Below are 11,685 nucleotides of genomic sequence, written 5' to 3' on the forward strand. Positions count from 1 at the left end.
GAGGAGAGGAGAGGAGAGGAGAGGAGAGGAGAGGAGAGGAGAGGAGAGGAGAGGAGAGGAGAGGAGAGGAGAGGAGAGGAGAGGAGAGGAGAATGGAGTTGATTTTGGGGGGGGGGGTTGTTAAGTTACACATTAAATTAAGTTCACTGTAAATAAATTGCTCACCTCTGGAAATCTGAAATGTCTGCGTAGTCGGCTTCCCACCACCTTCCTTGACGTTCGAGTCTGACTACTTCACAGCCTCCCAGAGTGCTCTGGCATACACATACATCTTGAGGTCGTACCTTCTCTTACTGATTTATGGTATAGGAGGACACCTGCTATGTATCTGCTTAAGTATAAGTGCCTTTTGTTTAGGTGGACCGCTGGACTCCTGGGACCAGCTTTGGGGAGTCATTCACAGGATCACATCTTGACACGCACACACACACATACCTACACGACACACAGACAAGGTACTCTTTGTTCTCATGTATGCCTATGTAAGACGTCATATGTTAATGAACCTATGCATATTCATATAACCACAATAGAGATCGACAGACCACAGATGACTTTCGTGCATTGCATTGTGGGTACGAGTGGCAGCAAAGTCAAAACACTGCATCAAGCGCTAGTATTTCCAGCACCGCTAATCATTAATTCTGTGGTTTTAATCCCTACTTGCATTTTATTTGCCCCCAAAAACAGCTCTGTACAAAACGACAGAAACACGGCAGCTCTGTACGAAGACAGAAAGGTAGGAGGAAAAACTGAAAGGAGTGGAAGGGTCAGACCCACACGAGCACAGAGTGGAGTAAGCACGTTAGCGTGCTGCACAACTTTCATCACGCACACATTTATTATTATGTGGTCCTAAGTGTGAGCGCACACACTCAACATGTTTAGTAACTTCAGATCCTGCAACAAGCCCAGGGCCAGTTTACTTTGGTGATTTGGACGATTCCATCTCACAGCTGCTGTTACAGACCAACACCATGTATTTGTCCTTTCAGGTTGTAGTGTTACACAACATTTTCAGATCTAGTAGAAATAAAACGAGTGTTTCGTAATTCATTCAATTTGTTGTCTTTATTTATAACTGGCATTATTGTTTCGTTCTGTTACAGAGTCTTACAGGAAAGAGGCAACGTTGTAAAAATCCATCAGCTTTATTAGCTGCTTCGGTGAAAAACAAATCAACAATGCAAAACAACATACTGAAACAGTTATTCATCACTTGATTGCTTCAATACAACACTTGGGCACATGTATGCAGACGTTTCGTGGCTGTTTTGATCTCGCGCTCTCTCTTCACCGATCAAATCTCGCTGTGTTAGCAGCTTTAAACTCGGTCTGACCCAGGCTGATGGAGGGGCCCAGTCTGGATCACATCCCAGCATTTTGTAGGCTGGTTTTCCTACAAAACACAACAAACATTAGTCCACAAAACCACAGTGAACAAAGCAGCAAAGCAACGAATTCAATTCAAATCAATATAAGATTTATTTGTAACCTACATCAACAAAAAATGTGTAAATGCTTGGAGCAGACTAACCTGTGAGCTGCAGTGTTCTGGGACGTTATATTTGGTCTTCGAATGGCTGCAATCCAGGCCATCCGTCGCCTCTTTGGTACTTCGGAAACATGACTTGAACAATTTCTCTTCCACGATGGAATCCGATAAAAACGATCTCTTTACCCGTCGGCTTCCCCTGGCTGTCATGTGACTATTGCAGTTAATAATACAACAGCTTCTTGCCATTCTTTGTTTCTTTTTATCGCTGTGTGACTGTTTTCATATGAAAGCCTGCGTGCACTAGTACCACTTGCCACTCGTACCTACAATCCTTTGCGGTTTTACCCCAGAAATGACGTCACATCTCTATAAAGAGCAGTGCTACGAGGGAGCTGACGAGAGCGACTGGGGTTCGAGCGGAAGGAACGGCGCCCGTCACAGTTCTCTCCCTCGTGCACGAGTAACACAAAGAGCTCTGGTGACTTGTGCGTTGCTTTAGCCATTGTAGTAGAATTGTCTCGTTCCAGCGGGGGCCTGTGCCAGACAGATCCATCATGTGGTGCTTCTGTAATCCATCCGTTATGTGGTTGTGAAAACGGTTGTTTTCTCTCTGTCTCTTTAGGAATGACAGCTGCAGCCTCCCTCGTCTCTATGGCCTGGGCCCTGGCCTCCTATCAGAAGGCCCTGCGAGAGTCTCGGGATGACAAGAAGCCCATCAGCTATCTGGCAGTGATTATCCAGTTCTGTTGGCACTTCTTCACCATAGCAGCCCGAGTTATCACCTTTGCTCTGTTTGCGTCTGTATTTCAACTCTACTTTGGCATCTTCATCGTCCTGCACTGGTGCATCATGACCTTTTGGATTGTCCACTGTGAGACAGACTTCTGCATCAGCAAGTGGGAAGAGATTGTGTTTGACATGGTGGTGGGCATAATCTACATCTTTTCCTGGTTCAACGTCAAGGAAGGACGGACAAGGTGAAGACGTTCTCCATCAGTGTGATGTGGTTCAATTTTTAAACAATGCTTTAACTCTTCTGTCATTTTTAAATTTATAAGCGCTTGGTTGCAGTAAGTGCAATAGTTGAAACTACCATGCAAAAGAAATTCAGCCATTCCTGTTTCTTGAGCTAGTTTCAACTTTAGCATTTAGTACTGACAACTCTGACTTACATGAAACAATCTGTGAGACCTTCAGCTTATTTTAGTGATAGTTGCTTGCAAATACTTGCATTTATTTGTTGTTATTATGTCTCATGTCTCTGTGCAGGTGTCGGCTTTTTATCTATTACCTGGTAATCTTGATGGAGAACACTGCTCTCAGTGCGTTGTGGTATCTCTACCGATTTCCTCAAAATACTGACGCCTTTGCAGTGCCAGCACTCTGCGTCATTTTCAGCAGTTTCCTCACCGGCATTGTTTTCATGCTCATGTACTATGCCTTTTTTCACCCGAACGGGCCACGCTTTGGACACTCACCAAGTGGCCAAGGCCTTGACCTGGACCCTACTGCTCAGTTCTCCACTCTGCCATCAGAAGGTGCCACCAATTCACTGCGTTCGAACCGAGGTGCTACCACAACTCTGGAACGACACGACAAGTATTCTGAGCGAGATGGCTGCATGCCAGTGTTTCAGGTCCGATCCACAGTGCCATCAACGCCATCTTCTCGTGCTCCACGCCTAGAGGAGAACGTCATCAAGATCGACCTTTGTAGGAACCGCTATCCAGCCTGGGAGCGTCATGTTCTGGACCGCAGCATTCGCAAAGCAATTTTGGCCATAGATTGCTCATTGACTCCTCCACGGCTGCAGTACAAAGATGATGCTCTGGTACAGGAGCGGTTGGAATATGAGACCACTCTATAGTCCGCTCGGCTTTCGGAAACCCTGCAGGGGCACAGCAACAGAGTGGTATCCTGTGATCACATAAACAGCAACAGGAACTGTGGCAATAAGAATTTGTTACTGGCATCAGTTTCAATATCTTCATCTCCCATTGCTGTCGTTCTTTTTCTATTTCCGGGTATCAGAAGTGTCGAGAAGCAGTCGGGACTGTTGGTAATGGCTGGATGACCAACTCAGTACAAGTTCAGTTAGTGTCACTGGTGGGATTGCTGCTGGTCAGATTGTTGCTATTATTTTTACTAACACTTATCTGGTAAATGCTGTCTTCTATGGACTAAATACTAAATGACACTCTGCTTAGAACAACAAGAAGCGAGTGTGTTAAGGGGTGTTAAGTTAAAGCTGTAAAATAATAAAAAGTGGAATTGTCCATTGTCCATACAGACAGCTTTTAAGTCACCAGATACTCCCATAAAACAAAGGAGACCTGAATTACAAACTCAAACTTGTCCAAATGTGTTGGTGTCCTACCATATCAGCCACAAGCAGGTGGGTACTCTCAGTCATTACTCTCTTTCTCTTAGTGCCAAAAAGGGTCATTGCGAACATCCTCTAGATTCCTGTACAAACAACTTAGGGGTGCCTGCATAATCCAGAAGGTTCTTCTTTGAGCTAGACCTTTCAGTGTTATTGGACATCTGTGATCAACACTGGAAGATGGCCAGAAAGTGACCTATGAGAAGACAGTGGTCAAAGTAGCATCTATGAGCAGTGATGGTGTTTTGTTTGGGCAAAACATACTAAATGATAAGGCTGAATGTTATAATAGGAAGCAAGAAAAGGGGGCAAAGGTCAAATACTAGCTAATGGTCTCGTTCTGAAAAGGAAGCATTCAAACTTACTCAATGCCAAGAAAAAAAATCTTCCTGGCAGCTCAACATAACTATTTGTAGTCCGGCCTCAGAAACACAGCTGCAGAATTATTCTGATCTTTGCTTGTATGTGGAGGGTGAAAGCATGTGCCAGACACCAATGAACCGAAGAGAGGAGAGAGGATGATACCGGAAATGGAAATGAGTTGAGGATCGAAACACAGACAAGCAGCCAACTCAGCCATTCCAACCAGGATGTACAGTACTCATGCAACATGCAGCATTTTTCTTTTAGAGATGAAGTAGAGGCTACTGAAGTCATGTGTGTGTGTGTGTGTGTGTGTGTGTGTAGTTTACACAAAACAAGCAAAGGAACGTGTGGTTAGTCTGTCTGAATAGAATCTTTGCTGTAGATATGCAGGTGACACACGTCACCTTTCGAGGAAAAATTGCCCTTTTTAAAAACACTTTTTACATTTTGACTCAACACATTTACCAACCAAACCACACAACACAGGTTAGCATAGTGCTGGAAGTGTCCACTGGCAAATGAGAAACCTAGACGGGAAAAAGCTTGATCCTGATCATACTGCATACCATGCTCTGGAAAATAAGCGATGGAATACAAACATTTTCCATACGTAACTTTTAATGTGGGTAACAAAGACAGTAAGTGTAAATAACAGAATGTAGGATTTACTCAATCAGAAATGCAATGCTGTGACAGGCGGTTATCCAAAAATGACTGTTGGTGGTGTTAAATGATGAAATTGTAAACATGTACAAGCTCCAACAGATGGCATTTGGGGCCAAAACATTTTTCAAAGTCCAATCTAAGTATTAAACATACACACATAGTGTTGTTATGTGGAAATTACATTTATGAAAATACCTCAAACATTTATTGTTTGAGGTATTGTTATTGTACAAAATGTTTATGCTGTACTTCCAGTAGCTTGTCATGGATGACCTGGATCAAGATGGTGCCTGTTTTTCCCAAAAGTTTGTTCCAACCTGGTAGCAAGTTTCAGGGGAGTCAGGGGGTCTTACAAAATTCAAAGGTTGATATAGTGCATTACGATGTTGTGCAGTGCACTATAAAAAAATATGAACAATACTGTGTAAGTCTGTGTTTGATGTTACCAGTTAAATTGTCCTGGCCCGGTTGGCGTAGTGTGTATTCCAAACCTTGGAACATCCCTGAAAGAGAGAACCAGAGACTGAAGACATAAGGAGGTGCTGTGCCATCCCATTTGCACCATTCTGCTTACCCTCAAAACCCAAATAACTTTACTTCAAGAAACGCTGGGCAGCAACAGACAATATCACCTCACAGACTAGTTGTCTGTTAGTCAAGAATTTTAGCTCTCTCCCTGCTTTTCCTGTGCTAAGATAGTGTCCAGATAAAAGGAATTCTAGGTGGTCTTTTGTCCAAAGTCTTTGTTTTAAAGCATGGAAAGAGAAAAACACAAAGCGAGTCAATGATAATCAGGATATTCTGACCGGTCATTGCAGTTATTTGAAACCACAGCACAGTGGCCGTCATAATCTTGTTTAAACAAAGATATAAGTGAAAAAAGACTCTGTATTGTGCCCATTACATACAGACCACTTAGAGAATGTACGGTTACGTTGTAACCTTGGTTCTCTGAGTGAAAGACTATCTCTCCACTCCGTACATATGGAACATGTAACGGAGTTGAGAGATAGTCTCGATATGATAGAGAACCAGGATGATGTGTATGCAGAATATACTATGCTGGTAAGTGCTGGCATATTCCCACCATTTTTTGTGGTTTCTATTAGATAGAAGTTTCAATTACATACTGTATGTTAGGGTTTTTTAATAATTGTGTTTTCTTCGTGGTGACAAGTCAAAAATGTTTTCTGTAAAAAAAATAAAAATTCAAAGAAGCAATCTTGAATGATACAGAGATATTTTTGTGCTTACACCAAAGCCTCTGTGTTTTACCAGAGACATACTTTTAAAGGACTATAGCAGTGGTTTTGCACGTTTTAGAAAATCTTTTTGCAAAACCTTTCACTATAGTGAGTTTCACTATAGTCTTTGAACTTTTGTTGTTAGTTGTTATTATTATAATTATAAAGTAATGCATTGGAGACTTCCTAAGTATCCGGTTGTTCAGTCTGACGTCACTAGCCGTGTCTGGACCTAAACTCCGCTGCAGGTCCATATATCAAACGATCACTCAGCATTACTGAGAGTTGAAAAACTGTCTAAAGTCTTTCATCTTTAATAAAATGATCAGCGTTCTGCTCTACCAGGTGTAACAATTGAGTTTAACATCCAGGCATCCATGAAAACGGAATTTATGACATTTAACGGAGTTAGAAGTTAGCAGGGAGTTAGCTCGCTAGCTTCTATCTAAATACAATATAGCATGTCCTGACTGCGGGGTTTTGGAAACAAATTAAAACGTACAGCTCTGTTATCACTTCCAGCATAAATGAAGACAGAAAACTAAACAGCAGTGACGTTTGTAGGGTTACTGAAGTTGGGCTAGCTGGTATATAATGATGTGCTACGTGACCGCTAGCGACACAGCTATGTTAGCATAATATAAACAAGCTAACTTTTTTTCCACTGGATAAAAGTTAACGTGAGTGTTCTCGGTGGTCAGGAACAAATGTAATCGCATGGCAGGATGCTGTAAAAGGACCAAACTTCAGCCAGGAGAACAACTGAGATAATCCATCCACAATACGAGGTTAGTCATTCATATACTGCTGCATGGGCTGGGCTGTAGTTACATCCTAAGGTTTTAAAAACTGAGCTTAAATAAATGATTAGTGGTAATAAAAGCCGAGGGAGGTCAACAGTGATCACTGACTGTTTTAGGAGCTTTTTGAGATTAAATAGAAGAAAATACAAAACATTAAACATGTTAACAACACAAAAGCCATATTAAACACAGACTACTTTAGGCCCAGAAGTAGGATTCGTCACGTCATCACTTAACGACCGGATATCTTCATTTAAACAGTCATACACTGCACAATTTTAAACTGTACTGTAATGAACAAAAATCCACAAAGTAGATATAAATCCACAAATCTGGCATAAAAATCTGGCTGCAAAAATCTATTCAGACTGAGCAGTTGGACCGAAAAACATGCAAACAGTGTTACGGCTGAAGTTTGACAACAGATACTTTTATGTGTGTGTGTGTGTGTGTGCGCAGAGTTTCCATCAGATATTTTCAGGAGACCAATCTCTATCGTGGCATTAATGTCTCTTCATTATTTTTCGGTTACTTTGAGATTTCCATGGACTTGTGTTTGGTGGAGGAATACACTTGTGCTTTAGTGAAAATGTTGTATACATAAAGCTTTTGTGGGTTCAGCAGAAGCTGCATAACATAAGACAGATGTCCTGAAGTAATACTACAGTAGCTGAATCAACATTAGTGACAACTAAAAAGACTAAACGCTTTAAAATATACTAAACCTGATGATTTTCCATTTAAAGAAGGGACTTTTCCAGACCTATTATCTGGGAACAAACTCGGTGATGTGATGTAGATGTAAAGTGTTTTTCTTTTGTCATTTTGTTTTTTTTCTTGGGATAAAGACACAAGTTTCATGATGGCACAATACTGTTGGAGAAAGGCATATACTGTACAAGGCTGTACATACTGCCTGTTCAGGAAACCAAGAGCAGGCTGTGGAAAGAACTTTCATGATCCCTTCAAATAAAAAAAAGTGAAATTACTGCTCGTCTTTTTTAATGAAAAAAGTGAATAAAATAAATCAGTAACTGGGCTGTCAGCGGATAAAGACAAAGTCTAAACATGTATATTTAATTAAAAATAGCACAGCATGTGTCAAACTAACAAAATGTGAGGTGGGAAATGTAGAAATGGTTCTCAACCACTGCACCATCCTGGTGCGCAGTTCAAAAGCCAGCAGATGTGGTGGTATGCGTTAATACGCATGCCATGCATAACTTGCACATCTCTGAAGACAGTTCGTCCACAGGTATTTGGATAGTGACGTAATTTTAGTAAATGTTGCTCCAGAACAGCTTTCAGCTACATTCATTGTTGTAGACATGGTTCCCTATTTGCAGACTTTTCATTGATGCTTTCTTCTGTACTGAGTTAAGCACCGAGGTTTCTCTGTTGTTTTGGAAACAGGGTTGCAAATGCAGCCTTGTATTTCTTAGACATCCAAGCAATTTATTTTAGTTTTCAGTTCAAAAATCAGCTGTAGCCTTAGTTTGCTCATCACCATCAACACACACAGTACATTGATATAAATATGTGTGGAACATGAAGCTACCTCAGTTTGTCTCATGCACAAACCCTTACAGATTGTCTGTCAGTTCATTTTCTTCTGTAGCACAGTTGACACTTCTGTTTAAATGAAAATATGTTTACCAAAATTAAAATGAATTCCAAATAACAATAAATATTAAACCCTATGAAAACCCTTCAAAGTATAACATTGGTAGCATGACAGTTATATGGCACTGCAAATGGGCTGATTGTTGGTTTTATGATATAAAGGTGACTGTTGTTGTGATTTGACTATATAAACATTTGACCTGAACAGAACTGAGGATTAGGGTTCAACTAAAAAAATATTACTTTAGACCTTGTTTGATTAGAACTAGAAAGAGAGAGCAGATTTCTCCTGTTTTGGCTTCCTGTTAAGTCCAGAATTCAAAATCCTGCTCCTCACATACAAGGTCTTAAATAATCAGGCCCCATCTTATCTTAATGACCTTGTAGTACCATATCACCCTATTAGAGCACTTGGCTCTCGCTCTGCAGGCCTACTTGTTGTTCCTAGAGTATTTAAAAGCAGAATGGGAGGCAGAGCCTTCAGTTTTCAGGCCCCTCTTCTGTGGAACCAGCTTCCAGTTTGGATTCAGGAGACAGACACTATCTCTACTTTCAAGATCAGGCTTCAAACTTTCCTTTTTGCTAAAGCATATAGTTAGGGCTGGATCCGGTGACCCTGAATCCTCCCTTAGTTATGCTGCAATAGACGTAGGCTGCCGGGGGATTCCCATGATGCACTGGGTGTTTCTTCTTCACTCATCATGTGTTTATACACCTCTCTACATTTAATTATTAGTTATAACAATTAACCTCTGTCTCTCTTCCACAGCATGTCTTTAATCTTTCTTCCTTCTCTCACCCCAGCCAATCACAGCAGATGGCCCCGCCCCTCCCTGAGCCTGGTTCTGCTGGAGGTTTCTTCCTGTTAAAAGGGAGTTTTTCCTTCCCACTGTTGCCAAAGTGCTGCTCATGGGGGTCATATGATTGTTGGGTTTTTCTCTGTATGTGTTATTGTAGGGTCGACCTTACAATATAAAGCGCTTTGAAGCGACTGTCGCTGTGATTTGGAATTTTATAAATCCCAGATGTGCTCCAGTGTTCATGACTTTGTTTTAGCTGCTTTCTGTGTTTAATTTGCTTTAAAATAAAATCTATTTTGATTTTTCCTTCATTTCGACATCATCACACAGGAGACAATGAGGCTGTACTTAGGGCACAGCTTAGTTTTCTAGTTAAACTGGAAAGCATGCGTGTGAGTCTGTGTGTGAACGAGAGAGAGAGATGTTTTTACACTCGATAGCAGAATATGTGGCAGTTACTGTGCTTATACTAGTCTAGCAAAGAAGTTGTTCCTCAGTACTGCATCATCTAAACCCCTCAGACTGTGTTTATTTGTAACATCAGTTGCACAATACTGCTATAAAGGAATGAAGAAGCAATAGAAAATATAGAAAGCTTGCAGTTATATTGCAGTTTGTTTCTTGGTTTACTCTTCCTCCTTGTTTTCTTGCACTTTTATTGACTCTAAGAAAAACAATGTTCCATGTGTGAGTAAGATGTTCTCAGTAACGGTTATTTATTAATAGCACAAGATTTTTTTGACCAGTCTGTTCCATAGACAAAGTCTACAAACATCAGGGACACATGACACGTGTTAAATATGTAATATAACAATCATAGAGCCATTGCAAAAACTCAATTTAGTTTGACGATCCAACAGGTTTTTGACACGAGACTTAACAGGATATTTGACCGGGAGCCAGATTTGGGGAGGTTGCTATTGGTGTGTAATGGGAAACAAGGCTACAAAGTCTCCATCCACTAAAGTAAAATGTTTGTAGTTGGCTAAATGTAACCAAAGCACAGACACAAGACTCTCATATCTGCATTTAGTCTTAAAGACTTGTTGGAGTGGTTCCACATGACGAGCACATATTCTACTATCACTATAAGATGAGATAAATAGATTGTGTTTTTCTGTTAGTATTGTGGTCCAGCGACTGTCTCTATTCATCATCTATAACAGATCAAAGCTTTGCTGCTGTGGTCCGGACATACCTGCCAAGCACAATACAGAATTTAGCTATTGAACCAGGCAAAAACGACACTATGAAGTTTGAATGGTCAGCATCATTTGTGCAGCAGCAGCAGCTCCAGGCGGGATCGTCCAGTCTTAGTACAAGCACAGTGACCAGCAGGTTAAAAACATCATTCTGTACAGATGTCTGTTTAGAGTTGGTTAAACATGGAATACCACAGATAGTGAACTGAACAACTTAAATGCTTATCTGTAAATAAATGTATGCAATGTGTACATGTTAAAAAAGAACATTCCTCTCTTTTTGAGTTCTGACTGTGAAGCGTGTCTCTAGAGGTGCGATGCCACCATGATGGCTATAAATATGACAGTAAAACACAGAGGAAAAAAAGATAAATGTGGTGTATGTGGTGTATTTAACAAAAGAAAAAACATGTTTAAGACAAAGTAATATTGGTCTTATCAGTACGTTGCATTGTGTGATGAAAGCATTCAATGGGGGAAAAGTACATTTTATTGTAAAAATAATAATTCAAGAATAATAAAAAAAAATAATCAAAATGAGTTTTTTGTACATATGAGATTTTTGTAAATTTTTATTTGAATCTAATGCAACACAAACTACCAAAATTCAGTTAATAAAGTACACTGTGGTCATTTATCTGGCCTCACGTTTGTTCATTTCATTTTCGAGTCAAAACCTCATTGGTGGTAGATTCTCCAGGAGGAGCCACAAATCAAATCACCATCACAGGCTATCGATGTTACACAACTAACCTCCTAACCCAAGGGGCTGGACAGCACAGGACGGGCTGCTGTGTGCAGAGTTGCTCGGATTCATTGCAACTAAGATATGGCAAAAGACATAATCAAAAATCTCCAACACTTCCACGTGTCTAAATGTATGTCTGGCTCATCTTTTGAGCCAACCTACCTTGAGAAGTGCTCGCACTGCAGCAGATGGATGCACAAAGTTATCAAAGTATTTCCAAGTGTGAAGAATCATCAAGAGATTCAAAGAGAGCCACACAGTACAGAACAAGCCCGGCAGAGGCAGGGAACCAAAGAGTCACTCGAAGCCTGCACAGAAAAGGTTGCACACAATGAAAATCAGCCAACCAGAG

The 11,685-nt window shown here is 40.7% G+C and overlaps 1 protein-coding gene across 1 annotated transcript in view; it reads left to right on the forward strand.

The window, feature by feature from the left end:
* xkr4 (XK related 4) overlaps positions 1-11,222 on the forward strand; it is a 29,379-nt gene extending 18,157 nt beyond the window's left edge. Inside the window, exons 3-4 of the mRNA XM_085253719.1 lie at positions 2,121-2,475; positions 2,768-11,222. Coding sequence (XP_085109845.1) covers positions 2,121-2,475; positions 2,768-3,365 — 953 coding nt within the window. The 3' untranslated portion in view covers positions 3,366-11,222. The remainder of the gene's footprint in view (positions 1-2,120; positions 2,476-2,767) is intronic.
* Positions 11,223-11,685: the final 463 nt, after the last annotated feature.

This window comes from Mchenga conophoros, linkage group LG18, assembly GCF_057382185.1.
Source record: "Mchenga conophoros isolate Kocher_MC1m ecotype Shallow Benthic linkage group LG18, M_conophoros_male_GT1.1, whole genome shotgun sequence".
NCBI classification, from domain to species: domain Eukaryota; kingdom Metazoa; phylum Chordata; class Actinopteri; order Cichliformes; family Cichlidae; genus Mchenga; species Mchenga conophoros.